Consider the following 26,796-nt stretch of genomic DNA (forward strand, 5'->3'; position numbering starts at 1 on the left):
TATGTGGGGGGTGGGGGGCCAGGAGACAGAATTTCAAGAGCAGGAGTTTCCAAATGAGGCTGCGCCTAGGTTCTCTCTATGATTACAAGCTGGGAAAGTTTCTTCAATATTCCAAAGCAGACTCTTAACACTGCATGAGCTCCTTGAGGGCAGGATGCAGGCCCACAGAGGATCCCTGTAAGTGGGGCCCAAGGGTTCGAGTTATAGGGACTCCCCTTTGTCCTCCATCAACTAAGTTAAAGCCAGTCTGCTTCTTTCTACAGGAGCTCTCCAAGTTGGGCCTGGGGACTGATATGGCGGTGGAACTACGAACTCTGCAGTTGCCTGTAGATTACAGGGAGGCAAAGCAGAGGGTCACCAGAATCTGGGAAGATTTTCAGCCACAAGTAAGTGATGGCTAGAGAGGCAGTGGGCCTTGGAGGCTGATGATGTAGGGGAGTACAGAGGTTATGAACTTCCTGGATCCTGGTGCTTGGGTTGATGGCTGACGTGCAACCTGTCCCCAAGTCCCATTCAACAGTGTGAGGTCCTGATATTGTAAGTGATAAACCCAGCCTAATTCCATCTAACAGTAAGTTTCTCGGTTTAAGCTGAAATATAGAGTAGGGTCCTCCTGGCCCCTGCACTGGGGATTGAACCCAGGGGCTTTTAGCCACTGAGCCACATCCTTAGCCCTTTTTAAATATTTTATTTAGAGACAGGGTCTTGCTGTGTTGTTCTGGGGCTTGCTAAGTTGCTGAGGCTGGCTTTGAACTCATGATTCTTTTGCCTCAGCCTCCAAGCTGCAGGGATTACAAGCTTGCACGGCCAAGCCTGGCTAAAGCAGGTCTTAAAACCAGGAGAGAAAGGAGAAGAAAAAGAAATGGAACTCAAAGAGTTTCCACCTAAGGAAGAGGCTTGGGTTGGGCCCCACACATGCCCATTCAGGGAAGGCTGGTTTGAGGTTGGACATGAAGTAAAGATCTCCTGGGCCTGGGAGAGTGACTGGGAGTGTGATCCACCAAGGGAAGGCTTATTTTCAAACCTATATTCTCAACCTATATCAAACTTATATTTCTAAACTATATTATCTGAACATAATTACTTGGTACAAATACCCTGGTACAAACAGCCCTCCCCCCAAAGCCCATAAGATGAAGTTAATAAAACATATACCATCATGCTCGCTGTTAAAGCAATGCCCCAAATGTTTTGATAAAATACTCAGCAGCTATTTTTGAAAAAGGAAAAATAATCAGCTCAAATACATTCTATCAAGATTTATTGGTCTGTTACTAACTTCCTTTATTAAAGTTTCATTAAAAAGACATATGATTCCACTAAAATTCTAAGCTTCTCCTATGGTAATCTTAGATAGTAGCTTCCTCGCCCCCCCCCCCAACCAAAAAAAGAGAGAATGAATACATTACTATGTAAGAATATCTTGAAATGTAAAGGTATTTAAATATAAATGCAGCATGATTTCTAGTCAGCTAAAAGCCCGCTGCTTTTCCTTCTACTTGTATTAATTAGAGGACACAGGCAGGGGATTGTGGGTTTTCTGGGTGGATTTGAGGCTTGAGATAGTTTGCACTGGGAGCTGGGGTCTCCCACAGCCTGGCCCTTCTGCATATCTAATGACCTGGTTTCTTGTGATGTCTCTGCTATTCCATGTGTTCACACAGCTTGCTGTGCATGTGGGCATGGACACCTCTGCCAAAGTGATCTTTCTGGAACAGTGTGGCAAGAATAGAAGTTACCAGGATGCTGACATCCGGGGCTTCCGACCTGAGGGCAGCGTGTGCCTACCAGGTGGCCCGGATGTGATTGAGTCGGTGGTCAGCATGAAGGCGGTCTGCAAGAACATTGTGGTGGAGGATGTTGACGTGGCCTATTCACGGGATGCGGGCAGGTACACTTTGCAGAAGCGTCGAGTGAGCAAGGGGAGGGAATGATTTTCAGAGTGCCATCTCCCCCCCCACCCCAAGGGAGAGAGCCATCTAATTGGCTACTCTATCACCCACCCCTTTGCTGCAGATGAGCACAGCTTGGTTGCTCACACCCTGGCCTGAGGTCTTATTTCCAGGACCCCTCCCTGTAACACAGGCTTTGGAGCATTATTACAGAAGAGATGGAAAAGCAGGTTTTGAGAATCATGGGTATTTTGTGGAAGTTTATATATATATATATAATTTTTTTGGGGGGGGGGCAAAATTCTGAGTTTATTTGGCCCCAGATAAAGATTAGTTTACCTTTGCATCTCCAAATTCTGATCTTGGTAGGAATTTTCTCCCTTCTCCAAGTAATGAATAGACAAATGACTCAATAAAGACATGAATGATGGAGAGATTTACTGGGGTAACAGTGTTTTGGATTAGTTGAAAGTCTGGTCATTTTCTCTTAATCACTTGTTGGTCATGAGACTAGGAATCAGTTTCTGATTCATTCCAGCCCCATGTTCTTTCTGAGGCAAGAAAACCCAAACTTAAATTTCCCCAAGTGGTGGTCCTCCCTCATGGTTTATTGCCAATTCTGTTTACATTCTGTGGAGTTAGAGGTTGGTATGAGAAATGATGTGGAGATTCATGTGGATGCAGGTACGTCTGTGATTACGTCTACTACCTCTCTTTGCATCATGGAAATAGGCATGCAGCGCTCATCCATACCCCTCCGCTGTCACACTGGCTCCCTGCCAGCCTGCTGGGAAGAACCTTGCAAGTCATTATCCAGGAAATGCTGGAAGAGACTGGGAAAACCCAAGCTTTCAACCTGATTTGCAGAAAACCGAACAGCCAAAGAGAAGCAACTAGGGGATGTCTGCTTTAGAGAAAATTACACGTTTCAGTGATGTGTGTAGAGTTCAATTGTGCTTTGAGAGGCTTTTAAAAAATTGCTTGTAAAACAGTTTACACAGAGGGGAAAAAATTCTGAATTAGCTCAACAAAATCACAAAGTTATTTTATTGTCAGAAGAAAAAAGAACTCTCTAAAAGGCAGACATTGCACAAGGGATTAACTAAGTTATGTTTTTCATGGCTTTGAAATCAAATCCTAGCACTTTTTTCTTCTAAAGGGCACAGCAGTGGGGCTGTATGATTCTGCCAGATTTCCAAGACCACAGACCCACTTTGCAGAGGCCATGGGAACTCAGGTGCAGCCACTGTTCTAGGTGCCCTCTGCCTGGCCTCCAAACAACGCACCCAGGCCCATGAGCGGCTTTAGAGGTACTGAGTTGCTGGTGTTTGGTTATTTCCTCTTTTGGTGTTCATTTTAGCCATTTTTAAGTAGTTTAGTGGCGTTCACTACACCCACGTTGCTGTGCAACTATCACCACCATCTATTTCTAGATCTTTCTCATCATCCCAAATAGTACCCATTAAAGACCACCTACCTATTTCTTTCCTTTCCCCATGTTATTGTTTAGCTCTGGAATGTCCCTCAAAGTCTCATATGTTGAAGAAATTGTTAACATTAGAATCCTCTGCCACAGAGTCATACAGATCAAACCTGCCTTGGCCTGACTTTTGTCAGTGAAAGGTCTAGAGAAAAGCCTACAAATCAGTCAAAAACGAAGTACAGATTTTATATTATATGTATTCAAATTTTCTTTTCTTTTTATAGTTTTAGTTGTAGGTGGACACAATACCTTTATTTTATTTTTATATGGTGCTGAGAATCGAACCTAGTGCCTCACACTAGCGCTAGGCAAGGGCTCTACTACTGAGCCACAACCCCAGCCCTGTATTCAAATTTTCTTCCAGCCAATTTAATGGAGTGAGAAAGAGTAGCTTCCCTGACTTCACCGGCAATTTGCATCCTCAGAGGGCTCAGCTGTCACAAATAAGGCGATGCTTTCTTAGAGAACACTTGCAAGTGACATGTGTGAATACACACGCTGCCACACAAGTGTGGTGATGCTTCCAGAAGGGAGGAAACAAAACTGAAGTCAAAAAGTGCGTACAGAATTTTTTTTATTTAACTTAAACCATGTAGTACTTTAACTACTAGAAAAAAGCAGAGTAAGAGAAACTAAAGTTGCCTTAGCTTCAGCCATTCAAAATAGACAAAGTTTCTTTTTTCCCCCATAATGTAAAGAATCCAGAGTATATAGATAACAGGAATAAATTCTTACAACAGAATATACAAAAACATTTTGAAATTTTTTTCATCTACTGATTTTTTTATATAAACAGAGGATTTCTTAGGAATAATTTATACACAGAAAGTCATTTTATGTAACAAATTGGCCATGTTATTACCTTTTTTTAAAACTTTTTTAGAAAACTTTTTTAAACAAGAAAACTCAGAAAATGCATTATTTGCGATGTATCCATTCCATCGCGCCTTCTGGTTTTTTGTTTGTTTGATTTTTTAATTCCAGAGGTAGACAAACTCTGGCAAACCTCTCACCTCAACCTCACTGGCTTAGAAAGCAGACAGGTGTTTTTGCCAGGCATCTGTTCACCTGTGGATGTGTCTGCACAACACCAAACATCCAAATCAGAAGCTGAAAACAAAAATCAAATGGTTTCTGGACCTTTCTCCTATGGAGTGCAAAAATTCCAGATGTTTCCAACAATGGGGATTTTGTGGAGTTGTGTCGACATGGCCAATTATAATTGGGAACTAGAGGACATGGAGTCAAACTTAAAAAAATATTGGCGTGTGCTATACTTTTTATTAAAAAGAATTTGTTCTGTATGGGAAAAATGTATCTTCGGTGTTCTGCCTTAAATAAAAATAAATAAAGTCTCTTCCTTGTTAGAACAAAGCATTCATCATAATGTGAGGCACAGAAGCAAATGGCCTGTGTGCCCCAGAATCTTTTGTGTGATCACTGTGAAAACCATCTGCAGTGCCCTGAAGTCCTTCTATCTGTATGGCATTGCGGAACAAGGCAACAACCATGCCAGACAGCCAGATGCCGCAGTGTCCTGCCCAAAGGGGTGGCAACACCTCTGCTATTTCCATGGCCAATGAGGTTCTTTTCTTTCCATCTGTTAAGGTCACTACACTCCAAAGGGAAATAAATGACCAGTAAAAGATCCCCTGCCCAACCAGAGGGTTCTAGAAGACCAAGATACTGAAGATACAGAACTACTTTTGAAATCATCATCATTCCTTTGTTATATAGGGCACAAAGCATGGGGGGAAAAGAGGGTGAGCCATGGCCTGGGTCCAGGAAAATCTTTTTTTTTTCTTTTTCTTTCTTTATTTTTTTCTTTTTAATTTTTTTGGCATATTGTAAAGCTAGCTAGTAAAGAGGTGTCCTAAAAAATGGATCACAAACACACATTTGCACACAGAGAGAAAAAAAAGTGTCTTTAAATTATTTTTAGCAATTATAAACTACAAACATTTTATAAAATTATTCTATGTTCTTACAAAAATGCAATGAAACATTTAATTAGTTCTTGTAAACCAGATCTTCGTCAACTGACTACCCGTAATCTACTGGACTTAAGAGCCCTATTGGAAACACTAATGAGTGACTAATTTAAAAAATGTTTACTGGAAAGATGCGGACACACAAATGTGGACATACAAATGAGTGATTATTATGTTCTTGCAGAAACAAAATAAAACAAAACTCTAAAGTCACGCCTCAGAACTGACAACTCAACTGGTGAGTGTGATATAGTTCGCATTCTTGAACAATGTGATTTAACTCTGTAGGTTTCCAGAGCAGGATGTTAGGTTTATTTGTTGAAACCAAATGCCCATGGATGACTGTTGAGCCTGGATGTGGTCTGATACCTTCAAAAGGCATCAAGTTCAAAACACTGCCCATGCTTCTTCCAAAGCCCTGTACCCTTCTGCCCACAATTCTTCTCTTCATGTCATGATCCCTGTTAACAGTGGTTTTCTAATGCCTGGTCATTCCACCATTGATGAGCGTTCATTTCTCTAAATGACCAACTAGTCATCCAAGTTGGAGGCCAGAAAGGAAAACATCTGGCCTATTCAAGGTCTGTATCTTCAGCATCTCTGGCAACAGAGGTTCAATCTAAACAACATCCTCTCTTGAAGTTCTCATTTGTACCACCGACTAGTTCAGAGTGGAGTAAGAAAGTTTGACTTTCATCACTGGTTCTTAAGGAGTGGATCTCTGGTCCAAGTCTCCCAATGCTGCTTAGCCCAGGAAATGAAAAGACAGCTGACAAACACAAAAGTAACATTAACGAAAGCACAAACCCCAAACCTTAAGTGCGTTACTGGGACTGCTGGAATGGGCCAAGGCATACCATGGAGTGTTACTGTCAACTGGAAGGTGCCTACATTTTGGAAAGGAGTTGCCTTCAACACTGTCTGGTCGCCCTAAGCAGACCCAGAAGTGAGAGCTGAGCACTGGGGATGAGCATCTTAGCCTTCTCACTCACCTGAGTCAGTGTAACTTGGCCACCATGGCCACCAGTCACAGAGGTGGACTGCTAAGAAAGAGGCTTTGGTGGATCAGACTGGCCTACAATTTGGCATCATACATGGCTCATCAATCTGTTATCCCAACCAAAGCACAGTGCCACATATCAAGCATTTTGCCATTTGGTGGTTTCCCAATAACCACTTTTCTATTTTATGAAGCCACTTTTCCAACCATTGAAATGTCGTCCCGAGTCACAAGCAACAGGATGGAAGGAGAGGCCGGTGATGGCCACGAACACAGTCTTCTATCTTCCAAGAAGGAAGCGCTTTCCAACTGTGTGTCAAACATCATGACATCCCATAAGGAGAACTGGCATAGTCTGGGTCTCACACAGCTCAAGTTCGCAATGTCTCTAGAATATGCCAACTTTTGTTGCCTCAGGGAAGGGCTGTATGTGAGAATGTCTTAATGCTCACATCAACGCAGTGATGTGCCTCAGTGGTTCACGTTACTTTAAGCAGTGTGAGCTGCTGTCAGAAGGAGGTTGCATGGAAAATGCCACAACTCAGCTTGATAAGATTATTTGGAGCACACAAAAGAGAAAAATCGAGAAGAGGTGGGAAAATCAGCATAAAATTAGGCTAGAACTGTGGATATATGATGCCTTGGTATAGTCAAGGTGGGTGGGTTGGTCCAGTAAAATGACTGTACCATCACACAAACAAAATTTTCTTTTATTGAAGTGTTTCTGAAGCATTTGTTATGATGGGCACTACACTGTAGTGTTTTCTCTCTACTTAAAGAAAAACCTCCTACATAATACAAAAACAAGTGACACCAACAACTTGGACAATTTAAACAAAACCCTTACAACCAGCTGAATGATCTGTAGAAATCCAGTTGCGGAAACCGGTAAGTATGTGCAAAAGAGAGGAGAGGCCACTATTCCAAGGGGTCACCTACAGCGTGGAAGAATAAAACCCTGATCAAACAGTATTTATCAATGACCTTAAGGTCCCCAGGAACTTGGGAGACAAGGGTAGTGTTCTAGCAGGAAGGAGAAGGCCCCTGAGCTTAACTGTACATACTGGAACTGCTAAGGAGCTGCCCCCTCTTGGACAAAACTACCCACAACGTGTTTCCCAGGTGAAGTCCCCAGTGCCTATGAGCAGCCGCTGGATGTGGAGAGTGCACCATCCGCCCGTGAGCAGCAGGATGACGGGATGGACGGAGGTACATCCCTGACCAGATGGGAATGCCACAGAGGCTGGGCCTACCACTGGCTTTCTCAGCCCCAAGATTTGGTATGTCTGTTTACCCCTGGGGGAAGAGGAGATGAGGGTAAAGTTGAGAGCAGTTTGCAGAGGGGAAGGGGTTTTGCCCCTACCACCCTTTCTGTATCAGATGGGTGGTAATGTCAGGAACCTCTGCATTCTGGATCAGAAGGCCAAGCTCTCAAATTGTTGATGTGGCTGCACCTTTGAATGGAACAAACCCAGCAGCAGAAGCAGCAGCAGTGGTGGTAGCACATCCCTGCCTCATTGCAGGCCTCACTGGAGCAGGTGAGGGGAACCAACCAACACCCCACACGTGCACACGTGGGATTCTCACAGAATCAACTGTGTGGTGTGGGGGGGCACCTTCCTGTTCTCAGCGAATGGAGAACACCTGCTTTCTCAGTGATGAAATGTATTGGTCATTCAACATGCATAAAGTAGTTTTGTTCCAAAGTCATCTGACAGGGATGGCCAGGTGGCCTCCCATGGTGTGCTCTTGTTATCTCCTCAGGGTTGTAGGGGCTGCTGGGCTGAGAGCAGGACAATCCTAATACCTCCCAACCTCTGAGGAACCAGGTTAGGAAAAAAGGAAAAGCAACATGAGATGAGACATCTCAGAAAAAGGCAAGCCATTTGAAATGAGTGGAGAGGTGAGTTAGTGTTGTTTTGACCCCGGAAAACAGCCTGGCCTCTCTCCCTGCATCACCTGGGTGTGTGGCCTGTGGCATGGATGAGGTTACCAGTATCAACGGCCTATTGTCAGGTGCTGAGAAATGTGAGATGTATTGTTTTTTTTTTTTTCTATATACACATATAAAAAAATAAGAGTGAGGTAGATAAATGTTTGAAAAACAACAACAACAAAAAAAACCCCAAAATCAAAAAACTGTCCCATCTTACACACACACACACACACACACACACACACACACATCCTTTCCTCAGTATTTAAATTCATAATGGGGGCTTTTCTACAGTGATTAAAACTGGTATTACAAAATAAGTTAAAAGAAAACTCCTACATATAATACCTTCTTGATTATCTTTTTTCTTTTTTTCTTTCTTTCTTTTTTTTTTTTTAAGGAAAAACACTGTGGGACAGAGGCTAGTGAAAAAGTTGTGAGATTGAAACTACTGACAAGCAAAAATGCACTACAGACTTTCTTTTTTTGTGTTTAATCTCCAGTCACAACTAGCAATCATCATCTTCGTGTTTTGTTCTTACTCATAATTTAAACATTTCCATCCCAGAAGCAACTCTTGTGCTGTCATCACTCTGGTGAGAAGTGCTAAAAAACTAAACAGAACAAGACCCCCGGGCCTGAAGGACTGGGATTCCTGGCCAAGGAACAGCACACCAGCGCCAGGGTTCTGGTCCCCTGGGAAAGAGCAAAGGGCTGGGACTGCCACAGCGCTGGCACTGCCCTGACCTGGCACTCAGGCCAGCAGACCTGGCGATATGCTTGTACACACCCCTGAGGATGCTGTCCCTGGGCCAGCTGGGATGCCGGGGTCCTGTTCCCTGTCAGTGTGGGGGAAGTCCCTTAGGATGCTCTGTTTCTAGAGACAGGTAGGTCAGTATGGTGAGGGTGGTGGTGGAGGGTAGGTAGTAGAGGGGAGCCTGTTGGGCCACACCCTGCTGCACCCTGGGACTCAGCAGCTGTTTTCTGTGGGATGGAAGGATTAAATATCCATTTAAAAAAAATAGTAATCCAAATGCCTAGTGTCTGCAGTTAAAACTGCTGTTGTACCCAATAGTTAAAAAAATATATATATGTGTGTCACAACCAAAACAAAGGCAAGGGAAAGGTGAGACTTTCAACGATGGGGGACTATAAACACTGAACAAGGATGTGTGAGATATTCAACCTTTTTTTTTTGGTCTAACCTGAGTTTGCATCGTGTCCTGCGCTGTAACAGACTCCAATGCCACGAGAAGGGAGGCAGGGGAAGGAGGGAGCAAGACCCACTGGGACCTTGGCCCATGCTTCTGATCTGCCTCCTTCCTGCACCAGCCTCGTGCCCACAAAACCTACAATGAATGGGCCTGGGGGATCAGGGAAAGGGGAGATGAATTTATAAAAAGGCATCAAACAGTTCATGGCAAATTATGTTCTAGAAGTATCAATTATTGGGAGAAAAGGAAGAAAAATCACACACTCTAGTACAAAGCATAAGAAGTTTCTTGGAGTGAGCAGAAAGGGAAGAAGGGTAGACCTGAAAGTTTTCATAGATTAAATCCACAAAGATAAAGAACAAAAAAAATAGCAGCTTTTTTTTTTTCTGTACAGACGTATAGATGAATATCTGAACCGTAAAAAAGTTATAAAAGTGACATTAAAGACAATGTGTATGCAAATGTTTCACGGTCTAACATAGAACTGTAAGACCCATGAAGAAGTCCTAGTAACAGAGAAAATGTCAACAAAGCTTAGAATGCTTGACTCCATTGCCTGCACTTCTTCTCACTGCTGTGGTGTCTGAACCCCTTTCCTTGCACACCTGCACAAATGGCTGGGCTGGGTCCCTGGAAACCCATCTGTGTTTCTTGGCGGGTCAGGAGGGGGTGCTGGGGCTGGGGGAGGAAACTGGCATGATGTCCACATGGACCCATTAGTCTGGCTTTTAGGTTTAACTCAGGGTCTGTTTCCTCCAGAATTCTCAGAGGGAAAGGGGTGGAGGTAGGGAGTGGGGTGGGGAACCTGGTTCAGCCTTTCCCCATCTTCACTGATGGAAGGTCCCATTTTGTCCAGTTCCCCCAAATAATAACCTAGTCATCAAAAGCAACGAGACTGGGGTGGATGTGGGCTTGGAAAGCACCTGGGGAACAGTCAGATGGAGTACATCACCAATATTTCTCATAAATGATACCATGCTCACCCCATTCCTCTGGACAGAAGAAAATCAATGTGTGTGGGGGCGGGGGGGGTGTGGATGATAAGGGAGAAAGTTCAGGATTTTGGCAAAATTTGGCAGCATTACAATGGTAACAACCATGGATGAACAATGGCCCTTTTTGAATTTTAGATGACACTAGAAAGGGTAAAGACACAGTTAAAAAACTCCGTCTCAATGTGTGTACGTGTGTGTTTTATAAAGACCTGTGGTGTCAGGCAGGTATACACAGGGTGATGTGGAATCCCAGGAAGAGCCACTTCCTCCATCTGATAAAAAGGGCTTCCCGGCTGGGTTTGTGGCAAATATTTTTCCATTATGAAGCAGAAAAGGAAAAAGGAAAGAAAGAAGAAAGAGGGAGAGCGAGAGCAAGAGCGAGAGAGAGAGAGAGAGAATATATGAGGAGACTCAATTCTCAAGTGTTCTGTTGCTATTAAGTATTGTCATTAAGGTTCTTAGAGGCCGGTCAGTTAAGGGTTTGGGTAGGGAAATAAAAAGCTGCTTGCATATTGAAAAAAGGAATATCCCAAATGTGTTTTACTGCAGAGAAGCCGTCTCCTGTGGGCAGCAATGCAGTTCTGAAGATCCACTGAGGTACAGGAGGCTTGTGAATAGATTGTTAAAACGTTCTCTCCCCCCACCCACCGCTGAGTGTGCACACACGTTACTGTTTGCACGGGATTCAGGATCCAAGAATCAGCAGGTTGAAGACTGGGGCAGCGGCAAGGCTCTCTCATCTGTGCGTCCTCCATTCATGTGCGCGTAAGGCCGTCTCTCATCGAAGCTGGCTCGGAGAACCAGCACCCCAGGGCCTGGGCCATTCTCAGCCTTGTGTCCTGAGTGTCTGTCGGGCAGCGGCAGGGATGATGATGAGGCCGAGGGGTCCAGGGGGACACTCTCCATGTTTTCAGGCTCCAGGTCCAGCTCCTCAGGTTCAGGTGGCTTGTTCTCCTCACTGTAGTAGAAGGAGACCTCCCGAAAACCAGGTTCCATCTCGTCTTTGATGCTGCTGATGATTTCCAGGAAGGAAGGTCTCATCTTGGGGTTGTACTGCCAGCACATGCGCATCAACTCAAACCTGAGGGGAGACAGACACAAGATAGGCCCAGACTGGCCAAGCTAAGGAGACCAGGTAGCCTCCTGGACCTCTCACCATGTTCCACTCCCCACAGTAAGAGCTGAGGATTGCTCTGTCACTTCTCTAAGCCTCTGGCTGTCCATCCTGTTGGCCCTCTTACTTCCCACCATTCCTTTCAATACCCCCAGTACCCAAGCCCTACTGGAACCTAATTTCCCGAGGAGGACTAATCTTGGTGCATGTCTTTATTTATAGTGGCAGTGCTAAGAAATAAAACGGGCCAACTTTCTAGCTGAACACTCCCTTGCCGAAACATTGTTTCCAGAATCAGACTGTAGGAAACTCCCATTTCTCACAAATAAAACTGAGAGCCATCTTGGCTTTCCTGATGGCAATCTCTCTGAGCCCCACCTATGCCATATCCAAGCTTCATTCTAGTGCAGGGATATCCTTGGCAGAGGATGGGAGGATGAAGGTGGCAGGGCTGCCAGACAGAAGAAGTGCAAATTCCAAGCATGCCATCTCAATCCAGCATCTGCTTGCTGTAGGCCCTGCAAAGGCAGAGCCCTGGCTCCATGATCCAGGATGCATTGAAGCCAATGAGTCCTGGTGGAGACCTCAAATCAGATTCCAACAAGTCAGCAAGGAGAACCCTGGGCAAGAGTACCCTGCACAAGCCAGGGGCAGGCAGAGAACAGAGCATAAGCCCAAGCCACACTTCAATCACATCAGCTGGGCCACCAATCTCCATGAATCCCTCCTGGTCATGTGGAACAGAGGTCACAAAGGGAAGAAGAAAGGAAGTAGGCTGTTACTGATGCAGTCAGCTGCCCAACCCAGGAAAGGCCCAGACTTTGACAAGAACAGAACTGGTACAGAACAGAGAGAGAGACCTGAGCAGCAAATTGGAGGGCAAAGTAGCAAAGGGCTAGATAGAGTGCAGGGGTAGCCATGGTTCTGAGGAGGAGTCAGCCAGCTTCCCTGCCCCACATGAGCATGAAACCAAAGTGCCTCCCCTTACACCTCTGTTCTTGCTGGAAATATACACTTCTGTTCTAAAGCTTCTGGAGAAATGCTTTTTGATTAAAAATTGTCAAATGGAACTCCCCCCATCCAGGAAGCTCAGAGCACCTGAAACAGAAGCTCACTGGATTAGACAGGGGAATGAAGGGAAGGAGGGGGACGGGAATAGGAAAGACAATAGAATGAATTGGATATAACTTTCCTGTGTTCATATATGAATACATGACTAGTATAACTCCATATCATGTACAATCAGAAGAATGGAAAGTTATACTCCATGTATGTATAATATGTCAAAATGAATTCTACTATCATGTATCTCTAAAAAGAACAAATTTAAAAACAAAACAAAACAAAACAAAAACTGCATGTAGGGTGCAGAAGCTGCCTTAAGAGAGGAAGGCTCCCCTGCCAACCTGGTCAGATTCCTCAGAAGACCTCAGGTTGGGTCTGAAGGGTAGTGACCTTTGAGAGAGAGCAAGAGGGAGATCCATCAGAATTCAATGTTCTAGAGGCCTAGGGGGCCAGCAAATCACAGCAGAATCCACTTGTTTACATATCCTCCGTGGCTTTGAAGTTCCAACTGTTGGTTGGGGAGTTAAAAAGGAGGCTGTTTAGCCTATAAGCCTAAAATATTTATGGTTCCTCTGTAGAAAAATGTGACTAAAACCTGCTCTGGAGGAAAAGGAATTAGACAAAAGAGGAAGGCTAATTATCTTCCCTCCCAAGTAAACCTGGGTGTGGCACTAACCATAAGGGTAGGTGTTAGTGCCGAGTGACTGCAGGTGACAGTACACACAGTACCAGGCAACGGGAGCTTCATGTGTGGGAATTGCCTTGGTCCTCCCAGGTCTGTGAAGGAGGGGCTGTTTATTATAATGCATCCTCATTTCACAAATGACAGTCACAAAACTAGCAAAGGCAAAGTAGGGATGGGGCTCTCTGTAAAACAGTATGGTTATACTTTGGTTGCCTCAGCCAAAGGGATTATGGTCCTGCTAGGAGATCACCCTGTCTTGGCTGTCTACTGGATAGTCTATGTCCTGGAAGGGTTTGATTTGCACTGATAAACCAGCAGCTAGTGTATTGTCTCCCCCTCTGGTCAGACAGTAAACAGAACTGTCTTCCTATATCGACATGTCTTTCTAAGAAAAAAGATCAAAATTAATTAGTTAATTGAAATGGGCCACAAATATATGGAACAATTTTTGTGTCTGGGCTGTGATTTCCTGTCTGGCTGATTGGCTTAACCCCGAGCAGTGTGTGGCCTGGGCTGAAAACATGAGCTGTACCTGGCTTTATGCCCTGAGGCCGGGGGCCAAGGAGGTGCCACCAACAGGGCCATGATGCAGTGACATTAGCACAAACACGCCATGTGATGCCTCCCTTAAATCGTTCCAGAGTCATAGCCCTTGCAGGGCTACCCATAAAAGGAAGCCTTTTTTTACTCTGTGGGATTCAAGACCTTGTTTACACTATTTCCACAAGAAAACTCCCCAGTAGACTCCAGAAGGATTTATGAGCTGATAAAACTCTTCTGTTAAAAAGCACATTTTTTACCACTGGTAAGCTCTGATGAGAAAAGCACTGTCCTCTACTGAAAGTTCATGGGGCACCATCTGGGGTAGCAACAAGGCTGCAATGGGACTCCTGCCTGGTTTTGAAGCAGCTTCCCAGGATGGAACTATACCCCTAAGAGTCTGTGTGGTAGCCAGGGTTGTATGCATACAGACACGCTTCCATATTCCCACCCTTCTCTTGGTCCTTGGCATCTGACATCTTGAACTGAACAGGCTGTGATCTATGGAAAGTGTCAGTGAGCCGAGTGGCACTGGGCATCTCATGACCCAAGCATTCCTGCTGATGGACGTTAGTTCAGTCTCAGCCCAGTGTCGACCTTCACTGCAGAAAGACTAGATTCCAGAGAGGTTCTGCAGGGCTGAGTATGTACTCCTCCTAGCATCCCTGAATAGCCAGGGCTGTTCTGAGCCACTTCCTAGCCAGGATGGAGGTGGCAGGGCTGCCAGTTAGAAAAAGTGCAAATTCCAAGCATGCCATCTCAATCCAGCACCTGCTTGCTGCAGGCCCTGCAAAGGCAGAGCCCTGGCTCCACGATCCAGGACACACTGAAGCCAATGAGTCCTGGTGGATACCTCAAGTCAGATTCCAACAAGTCAGCAAGGAGAACCCTGGGCAGCAGAGAAGTATGGCTTGCATGCTGTGGCAAAGTTCACACCAGGGCTAACTGGGTAGGTGCAGTCATCCTGCCTGTGTAGCGCCCACTCATGCACTTGATTTCCACAAAACCAACCTAGGATTTCCAGCAATGTGGGCACTTTAATCAGCAAAAGGAAAAACTCCTTGAAAATCACAAAAATGATCAGATACTACCAAGTGTGTTTCTATGAGTTGATGACTCTCTTGAGTTTAAAAAGTTCAAATTCTTTCCTGAATCCTGCAGAATAAAAAGCTGATGTGCAGGGCTGTGGACATGCTACCAGAACAAGTGGCTTCTTTGCCTGAGTTTTTATAGCTGAGTTCACCCTCTGCTCTATCCCTTATCCTGCAGTGTTAGAGCTGGGGCCTTTAATGCCTCCAGATTTCATGATATCGAGGATCACTCCTTACTTATCTTTGTGACTTTAATAGCCAGCATGTACCTGGAACATTCAGTGATGTTTGTGGCCTAGGTACTGGGATCTGAGCATAAAACAGGGTTCAGGACAGGCTTTGTCATCACTTTAAAATGTGGATGCAGCAGGGAACCACAACCAAAGCTGATCTCATGACACTTGCTGAATTAATTCAAACTGAGTTATGATGCTGAGACTTGAATACCCTGGGGCTCAGACTGCAATCTTTCCTCTAAGGCTAGAAGACTATGTAATACTGAGGAATGAGGGCTTGGCTACTCCTGAGGCAACTGACTTTATGTATAGGCATCACTAAACTGCTGAAGGGTCTTCCTGATACTGAGTTGAGTCCCCTAGGGGCTATGACATGGCTAGGGAGTACCTGTTCCAACAGCAGAACCACAATGGTGAAAGGTTTCCTCTCCCACTTGAGACCCAGTAGGTTTTAGGCAACTCCCAAGGGCTTAGGACTCTGCTCTCCTCTGGGATAAACAAAGTCCATTTTTTTTCATCCTTATAACAAAAGAACTCCTCTCCCAGAACCCTTCAACTTCACTAAGCTCATCAGTAAATTCAGAAGGATGACACATCCACTCCCTATGAAACCAGCTCACCTCCCTTTTTTCTTTTCTTTTCTTAGAAGGGAGATAAATTTGCCAAAGGGGTTCTGGATGGCAAAGCAGAAATGCCTTGTGAATTAAACATTTCTTATCCAAGGGTAACCTCTCTGTGTAAACTTCCTCATCCTCCACGCTGGGAACAGGAAGTCCACTGCCTTTCCCATGGCAGGTGGGCTGCTTCCCAGGCATATTGAATTAATAGTGAAACTCCAGTCATCTGGAAATGGATCAACTTCAAGAGTCCTACAAGTTTCCCAGAGACAAACATTTATCCAAGTCTAAGAAAAAGCACAAAAGCAATACCTCTCCCTCAACCAGCACCAAACCACAGGAACAAAACTCACACCTGCTTTTCTGGGCTATTTCTAAGCTTGCTAAATACCACTAATTCTAGTATTCAAATCTATTCTGGCACTATGTACCTTTCTGCAAATTCAGTGGGCATCAGGGCTCATAGCTCCCTTTCTTACATTTTACCTCAGCAGTTACTGTTCAAGGTGGGCAGCAGATGGCCACCTATAAGGGACACTGCATGTACAGAAGGTGGAAACCAGCTTTCAGGACTCCCAGAGCTTCTCTGAGTAATCCCCTCCCACACTGAAACTTGGAGGAGTTGGAAGCAGTAGAGTGTTCCTTCTGGGATTAGGTCAGAAAGGACACTGGAGGCCACTTTGCTTATGGATCACTAGCTCCAGGGCAAGGCAGAGCAGGCAATCTATAGGTCTATGGGCCCAATTTGGCCTGCTGTCTCCCTGAATTTGTAGGGCCTCTGAACTACAAATGGCTTTTACATTTACAAATGGTTGGGGAAAAAATTAAAGAAAAAATGTTATGTGACAGCACAGAGTTACATGAAATTCAAATTTTAGTATCCAAAAGTAAAATTTTATTGGACCTCAGCCATGCTCATTTATATGATCTCTATGGCTGCTTCTGCACACAGCAGCAAAGCTGAGTAGTTGCAATCAAGACTGTGAGGGCCCACAGAACCAAAAATATTTACTGTCTGACTATCTGGCCCTTTAGAGAGTTTGCTGAGCCCTGCTCTAAGGGAAGCCATCTGTGTGTCATGAGGACATTCCAGTGGTGCTATGGGGAGGTCCACATAGAAAGTGAGACCTTACATGGTGCACATCCACATTGGTGCCTTGGAAGAAGATCTGCCACCCTGGGTGAGCCTTCAGAGGACCACAACCCCATTTGCTTGACAGCAAGAACCTAGAGACTTCAAGCCAGAGCCATCCCACTAAGCCACTCCCAGATTCCTCATCTTCAGAAACTCTGTGAGATAATTGATACTAATTGTTGTTTTCAACTATCAGGTTTTGCGTATAGGTGGGGAGAGGTGGGATTATATGCTGGGCAAGGTCTCTTCCAACTTTGGGTTGTGGAGTTCTGAAAAGGCTGTACTAGGAGGTCTCTTTGACAAGGGATAATGGGAGGCCCAGCAGGCCTAGGACTGCCCCCAGGCTCAAGCCACTCCCTGATTTCCTATGCTCAGAGGAGAAAATGGAACACCCTCCCACCACATACACACACATACTAGCCAATGAGAGGAGGATGCCTTCATGGGGGCATTCTTTGGCATTCTCCTTGCAGCTTTCTTTCTTAATTCATGCAAAGTGTCCCTGGGACAGAACAGGTTTCTGCTGGATTGATGTTCAGAAGCAGCAACTAATGAACATAATGTTTACTGCATACCATCTTGAAGCAGAGGGTGCTGTATTGAGTTCCCCGCTTCACTCACACAGCTAGAGCCAGGGGAATGAAGCTCACTTCCTGTACATGGAATGCAGTTTTGGGAGTAACAATCAAAGTGCTTTGAAATAAAAAACAAGACTTTGTTTTGCTGATAGACAAAGACTTCCCTTTCTGAGGCTGTGGGATCCTAAGATGGTCTCAAGATCCCCACCTCTGGTGTAAACAGAGTCCCCTCATCTGTATGTATGGCAGGGGGTCTTGTAAACATGACACTTGACTCCTTTAATTTTGAATTGCACAAAAGTGTGATTATCCTGGGTGGATCTGACTTAATCAGGATAAAAACAGTAGAAGCAGAAAAGTCTTGTAGGTCTTGAAGAAATAAGCTGCTCTCCCATGATGGCCAATGGAAGTGGCATGTGGCAAGGACTCAAATGGCCTCCAGGGCTGAATATGGTGCCCAGTCAACAAGTGGTAAGAGCACAGGGACTTCAGTCCTACAGCTACGAGGAGCCAACTCCTGCTAACAACCTGAGGAGCTGGAAGATGACTCTGAGCCTTAGATGAGATCACAACCTGTTCAACACTTTGATTTTAGCTTCATAAGACTGAGCAGAGGAGCTGGCACACCTGCATGGATCTCTGGCCCAAGGCCACCTGAGAGACCATGTGAGAAAGCTTTCATGGCTGCTGGGGTCCATTCCCTTGTGCTCACAGACATGTGTCCAACTCCTGCCTGTACATCATCCTGCCACTATGGGGCTCCAGCCTTGTCAGTACTTTACTTACTTACTGAAGGAGGGTGTATGGGTAGGTAGGAAGATCTGTGTGACATTTCATGCAGACATAAAAACAGCCCAACAATTCCTCTGGAGTGCTTTCTCAAGTAAAGCAAAACCTGTCTTGAAAAGCATTTTTAGAAAATTCCCAAATTTTTGATATACTAGTAGAACCTACTTCTTATCTAGCTATTGGGATACAGAAGAATCTCTGAGCCTGGGCCTTAATGTACACATAAAAAATTAGCCTGATGCTCCCATTCTATACCTGTCCTGTAACTGATGATCCAAACAGAACATCTTTATATCTCCCCAACTTTACTCCAGGAAGAACAACTAGTCCTCCACCCACTTCAGCAGCCTGGACCTCTACCAAGCCACAAAACACCAGGTGGGTGTTATAGTTTGATACTAAAGTTCTCCAAAGGCCATGTGTTGAAGGCATGGTCCCCAGCTTGATGCTGCTGGAAGATAGTGGAACCTTTAGGGAAGTGGGGCCTACTGGGAGCTCTTCAAAATCATTAGGGCATGTCCTTGAAGGGGACAGTAGGACCCCATTTCCTTCTGGCTTACTTCTGCTTCGAGGCCATGGGGTTTGCAGTTTTGCTTTGGTATGCACTTCTGACATGAAGTGCTGGCCTATCCAAGCCCCTGAAGCAACATGCCAACTGATCAACAACTGAAACCACCACAACTGTGGGCCAAAAGAATCCTTTTCTTTTTGTAAGTTGATTATCTGAGGTATTTGTTAGACTGATGGAAAGTTGACAAATGTTGGGAGCATTTCCAAGAAGCATTGAGAAGTGAGGCCTATGAAGCACATACCCCCATTACATAAAAGTTTTCAGAAGCCAAACCCTTGAAGTTGACTTAAGAGTAGTAAGTATTGTGGGGCTGGGATTGTGGCTCAGTGGCAGAGTGCTTGCCTCTCACATGTGAGGCACGGGTTCAATCTTCAGCACCACATAAAAATACATAAACAAAATAAAGATTTAAAAAAATCAGATATTTATTTTTTTAAAAAAGAAAGGAGTAGTAAGTATAGTGTTGTTGACTTTGTTTTTTTTTAATCCTTACGTGGAAAAGATGAGCAAAGATTGCTTTAGTCAAATATTTTATGGAGACATTGGGACTCAGAAACAGAGCAAACTGAAAATTAGAACTGAATAATTAAGGAATTAGGGTGTTAGCCCAAAAGGCATAGGACCTGTAAGATCTTCTGAAGAGGATAAATAAGGCTGTTCTAATCTGCTCGGTATCATCACCACACCCATAGGACCAGAAAGAATTTCTGGTTCCTGTAATTTTTAATCTTACATGACTCAGGAAAACAGTTATTTGAGGAAATAAATCAAAAGGGAGCTGAGGGGGCTCAGAAAATACATACAGCATGTCGGGGCAGTTGTCCGGCTTGTCTAGAAGGCCACCTTCCATGACGAAGCGAAGGACTTGCTCGTTGGACAAGCCCTGGTACGGCTGCTCGGCCAGTGTGGCGATCTCCCAGAGGACAACCCCGAAGGACCTACAGGGAGAAAAGATACATGAGCAGCTTGGAGAGTGACGGGCAGGACCATTCTGCCCCCCTTTTCCAATATTTCCTCAACCTTAGGCACTGAAAAACTGTCCTCCTGGAGGTGACTGCTTGGCAGTGAGCCAGGCACTTCGCTGAATGTGGGACATCTGCCTTCCCCCATCACCACTGATGTTCCCTGCAACTTTAGCCCTCATGGCAGAGCTGAGGCAACTGATGCTGGGGGAGCTTTCAGCAATCCCTACATGGTGCAGAAGTTCCTGATTTAGATCACAGCCCTCAGTGCTTAGTTCCAGCCATTTACCCCCATAGGGAGGTACTTTCCAAATTTGTTTTATTCTAAGAATAATAAAAAAAAAAAATGCAGACCTCCAGGTTCTAGCCAGTCACTGACTTGGGATAATAAATCTTAACAAGCTCCTCCGGAGATTCTTATGATCAGCTTAGAAATCTTTATCCCAGAATTTCTGAACACTGCTACACAAGAGAACCTCCTGGGAGTGTTTTAAATAGACTGATGCCTGGGCTCCCAGTAAGAGCTTTTATTTGATTGGTCGGGGGCCCTGGGCCTTGGAATGTTTAAAAGCTCTACAGGGATCATGATTTGACTCAGGAGAGAGAAGAGAACCCTTGAACTTGCAAAGAGCCCAGGAGCTGCTGGCTCAGAGGCCTTGCCCCACAGGTAGGGGTCTCGGGTGGGCTGCATTGGCCCATGAGTAGTGAGTGACACAACAATAAGAATCTCCTTCCACAGAGGCTCACTGAACAATGAACTTGGTAGGCAAAGAGGTGAGCAGTTCTACCATTCCTGCAGATTTGCCTATCAGTTCAGAAGTTCAAGTTAAAACAGGCATTTATGTAGAAATTTCAGATAGATAATGTTCAAGAAAGCAATGCTGTAATCTGCAAAATCAATGTAGCTTCCCAGGGTAAATGCCCACCTTCACAAATTCTTCCTGACCTATTTGCACTATGCCAGGGTCACATCAGTGGAATAAGTCAGACTGCCTGTGAGCAAGTTGCCTATGAGGCTTCTCGTGGAACCTGGCACAGGGTACTAGCCAAGCCTCATGGAAAAACCTGTGGCAAGGTATTTCCCACCCAGAGCTCTAAGAAGCTTGGGGGATTGACTGTATCAGAATGTTTTATTCACTGCTTCAGTTCTTTCCCATGAACAAAAAGTTTTTGTATAAATTGATATAAAAAGCACATTAGAAACAGAACCTTAGCAATCAGAGGACTGACCCACCCATGGTCCTTTCTAACTGCAGGTAACCAAGAAATAGTCTTCAGAAGTACAAAGAGACCCATAAAAACCAAAGCATGGCTTTTAAAAGAACTGGGCAAAGGAATCGAGTTTTCCATCAACTCAATAGTGGGGAAGCTCTGCTTTCCCAAACCTGCCCGTCACAGAAGCAGCATACGCTCAGAGGCTGCAATGCCACCCAGCAAAAGTGATGAGCTTTCTATTTTTGCCAACTACCGGCTGGTATGAGAAATGATCTGAGGACATGGCTTCTGCCAACCCCACTTCTCTAGCCCCACCACTTTTCCTGGCCAGGTCACCAGTTTTCAGGCAGCCAGTTCTAACTGGATGGCTCCACCCAGGCCCTTGGAGCCCCATAGCTCTACTCCAAGCTCCTCCACAAACTCAGTGTGTCTCAAGCTGAACTGTCAGGCTTCCTGTTCTTCTCTCAGCCTCCCTACAGCCAATGTCCCATTCCACTGGAGTGGTACACCTGTGGTCACCCTAGCCTCTTTGAGGTCTCATGACTTGGCAGTTAAGACCCAGGTTTGTTCAAGCCGTATGTGGTTCCTCCTTCTCCACCCCGAGTGCTTCCTTTGTGCAGGTGGTCTTCCTTGCCCAGCCTATTGCACCCTTCCATTCCAGCTAATGTGAACTTCTTTCTTGTAACACAGCTCTAGGTCACTCTCCTATTCAGAAACCTTAATTTTCAGAGCCTGCAGAATAGATCCCAAATCCCTAACACAGTAACCATGTAAATAACCTGATTTCCTCAAGAAAGTACTACTATTCCCCATTCTCCCCCAGCATTCCCTGCCAGGAACCCCTTTCCCCATTGCTTCATTGGTGGCAGTGGGGTGGTCCTACAACTTCATCTCGTCTATGAAGGTTTCCTTGACCCCAACCTGCCAGGTCACTTTCTCTTCTCTATAAGACTTAATCCCTTGAAGACAGGGATGGCTTCTTTTGTTGTATGTGCTTCTTCCACAAACTGATAACGTCACAATCACACATATGAAATAAAACAGGAAGCAATAGACACAGTTCACCACTAATTCTTATTATATTGAGCTACAATTTTTTCTTTTCCTGAATGACTCTTGTCTGATGTCAGTTTCATCTGTCCTTGTGACACTAAGTGCTCCAGTCTGTAGTTGTCCTTCACAGTTCAATACAAAACTACATTCCATTCTTTTTCTGCTCCGGGGTTCAGGGGCTGTGTCATTTCTACCTAACACCAGTTGTCATAACAGCCATTTAAACATCTATCTAAGTACCACAGAAGGAGCAGAGAGCACAGGCATCCCTAGACATTCTTCACCTAACTGACAAGCCAGTAGAGCCCAGAGAAGCCTGGTGACTTGACCAAGGCCACGTAGTCAGGCAGAGGCACTGAGAAATATGCATCACCTGTATGTTTTTCAAAGAAGGCATTTCACTGCATGAACTTACCTACTAATGCCTTCACCCAAAAGCAAGTATTTTGTGGACAGATTTAATCTTTAAACATTAGACAAATGCCTCTTTGTAAAGTCTTCTTTAAGCATGAACACTGGGGTGTTTCCTCCAAGTACACAGACCCCATGGTATCATCTTACTTGGTGGGGAAAGAGGTTAGTGCATATCTGTTCTAGCCACCAGCAAATTGACACCTACAAAGAAATCCATATTCCCCATTGTTCGGAATTAGTCACCAAAGAAGCAAATAACCTTGGAATTTGTGCCTCTCTGGAAAATTGCTTAACAAGTCAAGAAATGAAGACTGTGTGTGGGGTGGTGCACAGGAAGGGAGCAACAATATGCTGTCAAGTCCCACTCCCCATCCTCTGCCTAGTTTTCTTCCTTCCTTTAATATTTACCTTTTTTTTTTAGTTGCAGTTGTACACAATATCTTTATTTTATTTATCTATTTTTATGTGGTGCTGGGGATCAAACCCAGTGCCTCATACATACTAGGTGAGCACTCTACTGCTGAACCACAATCCCAGCCCCCTCTGCCTGGTTTTCCACATATCTAGGGGCACACCATGCTCTTTAATCCACATGGGCCATTTGAGAAGGATGAAGGAACTGCAAAAGGAGCAGCCACAGTTCCGAAAGGCCCAAGGACCCAAGGAATAAACCTAGGATACAGCAGGACCCCAGGGTATTAAACTAGAGGACAGAGACAAGTCTTGGATGACTCCACAGCCTGACCAAGAACAGAGCAGTATGTGTGACTATGCTGCAGACAGAAGGGCAAAAACGGTGTCCCAGAGAGGCCGACTGTAAGAAGGGTGTGAGAAAAATATAGACATTTGAAAAGTCCAGCTGGCCAGGCTGAGGGAGTGAACACATAGCCCCTGGAAGCATCTCTGCAGAAGCTCAAATGCCAGCTGTGAAGGATACAGTAAGCGGATTCAGGACACTGACCTCTGGGGTGTCTCCCAACCTTAGGATTCTGAGTTTTCGTCTACAAAACCCAGACAAAATTCTTCATATTTCCTAGTCCTTAACTATTTAGGAATGATTGTTTTGTGCTACTGAACATCATCTAAAATTATTTCCATTCTTTAGAGAGGGGACAGCTTCAGGATAGAGCCCAAGAAGCACCCTGGCCTTCCCCAATGTGTTATCCTCAAAGGCCTGGATAAATGCCCAAAAGCCCAAAGCACTTCCAATGCCTGGCTATTTAAGGGAATGAATTCCAAATGCCTACTGTCCTTTATGGATATCTTTTCTTACTTGTTCATAATGGCTATGTAGTCTCAGACCTTTGTTGGTCTCTGAAGTGACAGTTGGTAACTGAATTTGGTGAGAGTGAGCCTGTGAAGTATTAACAACTCTAGCTTTATCTTCCTACCTTGCTTCTGTTTCCTACCCTATAAATTGACCTCAAAGCTTCTGGAAGCAAAAAGCTTAGACAAACAGATGCATGTGTGCACCCAGGTATGCCCTCTTCTGACACCTCAAATTTCTAACACTTTGATTTAACAGAAAAGAGGTAACCATCTTGGGTAAGCTGACTGTAGAACAGAACTAATCCTTTAGCTCAAGAAACAATCAGGCTTGGCTGGGTCATATTCAAATGCTATTTTCAATTTGTACCTGTCTTCAAAATAAGATCTAAGGCCCTTGACTGTGAAGGAAAAGTTCATGAGGTTAAAAAATGATGTCAGTCACTATTGAAATAGTTCCCTTATGCAGTCATCCGGACAGTTGGAGTAAACAACTACCATTTCTGTATACAACAGCAATGGGATCTCCCAAGAGGAAAGCCAAGACACTCACTGACATTTGAGAAAGTGGATTGATATGCCAGGGCTTTTGTCTGCCAAGAATCTCAGTTTTATTTCAGAACCTGACTGCCTTTATACAATGTGTCCAGGGAATACAATAAAGAGTACTACAGGAAAGTCTTTGCATCCCTTAGCTGATGATCTTCCATCATAATACATTTTTATAACTAAGGGAGGTATTTTGCTTTCTATAACCTTCTATGGGGACAAAGCCATGAACACGCATTGGGAGAAGACAGACAGCAGATGGAGATCAACACATCAAGAAACATAAGCTTTGGGTCCAAATAAAGTGTTCTCTGCAATCTGAAGGTTCAATTAGGTGACACAGGCACACACGTATGCAAATGCATCACACACAGGTACACCATCTACTGTCGTAGGCAAAGGGAGAAACAAAGAGATGTGAAACCTTTTGGCATGTCCCAGCTCCCAGAAACACAATCAACATCTGCTAAAGACTAAAAAAAAGAAAAAAAAGTTGGTCCCACAAATGCCCTTCTATCCTTAGCTAGCCCACTAATAACAGGACCACTTCAAAGCCCACACTTCCAGCTTTAAAGTCATTTTTCAGCTTTAGTCCATAAAACACTGAGCTAAAGCTGGAAATGGATAGCAATGAGCAGAGATCAGGAGGAAAATAAAACCCTTGAGCCTGACTGGTGGCACGTGCGAAGGCTGGATGCCTTGGGCTGGCCTTGCAGAAAAAGGCTCTCATACCAGACGTCTGAATGAGTGGTGAAGACTCCATCCTTGAGGGACTCAGGAGACATCCAGCGCACAGGCAGCAACCCTTTCCCTCCTTTCCGGTAATAGTCTGTCTCATAGATATCTCTTGTCATACCAAAATCTGGAAGGTGCAGAGAAAGCACACAGTTATGCTGCAGGAGCAGCTCTTAAGGTAGAAGCAAGTATATGGTCACTGTCAAAGCACAGGGCCCTTCACCCCTTCTGTGTTCAAGGTACATGCAGACTTACTCCACTTTGAGATGGACTAATATAAAGGCTTGCAATTTCATAAGGAAGGAATAGTAAAGGGTGATTAATCACATAACAAGAAAATATCAAGAAATCTCTGCTTTTAAATACATTTATACTCTGGTTCCTTTAAGAATTTAATTCCCTTGCTGCATTTAAAATGAGAGACCATTGACAAATTATTCAGTCCCAAGATTTATCAAGAAAATATGTATTGCATAAACTAAGGATCAGTGACATATAATTCTAAAACCTGATCAAAGAAACAAGAGAGTGTAGCCTCTCATTTACTTGATAGCAAGGCCTATGGCCAGGGAAAAGCAAGGAACTTCATTACTTAAAAAAGGGGACAATATTTCCTGTAACAATTCACAGTACAAAAATGTACAATAAGGGCTGGGGATGTGGCTCAAATGGTAGTGTGCTCGCCTAGCATGCGTAAGGCACAGGGTCCAATTCTCAGCACCACATAAAAATAAAATAAAGATATTGTGTCCACCTAAAACTAAAAAATAAATACTTAAAAAAATGTACAATAAGGCGCTGTAGAGATGATATTTAAAAATTCTTGCATTTTCTATGTCTCTAGAAGATGTCACAGAATTACGTTTGATGGCAGGTTTGCTTTATAATCCTGAATTATTGCTTCTTTTGTTGGATTTTGATTTTCTACTCAATCATACAACCTTTTCTAACATGGACTCTTCCTTTCTCCGAGAAAGGGTTTCACTGATTTTAAAAAATGTCCATTATGTCTCTAACTTGTGCCATAAAGAGGTAAAGCTATAAAGCAAAAACACAAGGAGAACAAAGTTTCTTGGACATTAACCAACATAATTTACTTGCATGCTAAGGACCATCAGGTTGGCTTCAGTGAAATTATTTGTCATGCTTGTAATCCATGAGACAGTGGGCACTGGGAAAACATTTATGAAACCTTGTGAAGTATACAAATGAAGTCTTATCTCTGAATTAATCCAGTGACATGCAAATAAGAGCATTTGCTTTTGCTGTCAAAAACTGGAAAAGAAGTAGGGGGCATGGGGGTAGGAAAGATGGTGGAATGAGAAGGACATCATTACTCTAGGCATATCTATGATTGCATGAATGGTGTGACTCTACTTTGGGTACAACTAGAGAAGTAAAAAAATTGTGCACCATTTGTATACAATGAATCAAAGAGCATTCTGCTGTCATGTATAACTGAGTAGAACAAATAAATTTAAAAAAAAAGGGAAAAGAATAAAATCCCAGAAAAAAATTCTCTTCCCAAATACAGCTAAAATTTTTTTATTCTAAAAAGAAAAACCAGGCTCATAGGACTGAAGGAATCTGCTCCTCAGCCTCACTGGGTGCCTCACTGCACACTGGGCAGAAGATACATTCTAAGTCCCTCAAGTGAGTGGGTTGGGGAA

General features: G+C 44.2%; 2 protein-coding genes across 2 annotated transcripts in view; one reads left to right on the forward strand and one right to left on the reverse strand.

Annotated features, from left to right (window-relative positions):
* The first annotated feature begins 1,664 nt into the window (after positions 1-1,664).
* Pgpep1l (pyroglutamyl-peptidase I like) lies at positions 1,665-3,106 on the forward strand. The gene is made up of 2 exons (XM_015492989.2): positions 1,665-1,891; positions 2,577-3,106. Exons 1-2 carry the CDS (start codon positions 1,683-1,685, stop codon positions 2,803-2,805), a joined length of 438 nt encoding a protein of 145 aa, XP_015348475.2. The 5' UTR covers positions 1,665-1,682; the 3' UTR covers positions 2,806-3,106.
* An 826-nt stretch (positions 3,107-3,932) lies between these two features.
* The window catches only part of Igf1r (insulin like growth factor 1 receptor), a gene marked incomplete at its 5' end in the record, with an annotated part of 255,295 nt that continues 232,431 nt past the window's right edge, over positions 3,933-26,796 (reverse strand). The window contains 3 exons of the mRNA XM_015492990.2: positions 3,933-11,592; positions 19,736-19,870; positions 25,124-25,253. Coding sequence (XP_015348476.2) covers positions 11,211-11,592; positions 19,736-19,870; positions 25,124-25,253 — 647 coding nt within the window. The remainder of the gene's footprint in view (positions 11,593-19,735; positions 19,871-25,123; positions 25,254-26,796) is intronic.

Source organism: Marmota marmota, unplaced genomic scaffold, assembly GCF_001458135.2.
Source record: "Marmota marmota marmota unplaced genomic scaffold, marMar, whole genome shotgun sequence".
Lineage (NCBI taxonomy): Eukaryota > Metazoa > Chordata > Mammalia > Rodentia > Sciuridae > Marmota > Marmota marmota.

Coding starts and splice junctions, on each gene's coding strand:
- Pgpep1l (XM_015492989.2), top strand. CDS start 1,683: ATGGACACCTCTGCCAAAGTGATCTTTCTGGAACAGTGTGGCAAGAAT. Junction 1,892..2,576: donor TATTCACGGGATGCGGGCAG/GTACACTTTGCA, acceptor ATGTGGATGCAG/GTACGTCTGTGATTACGTCT.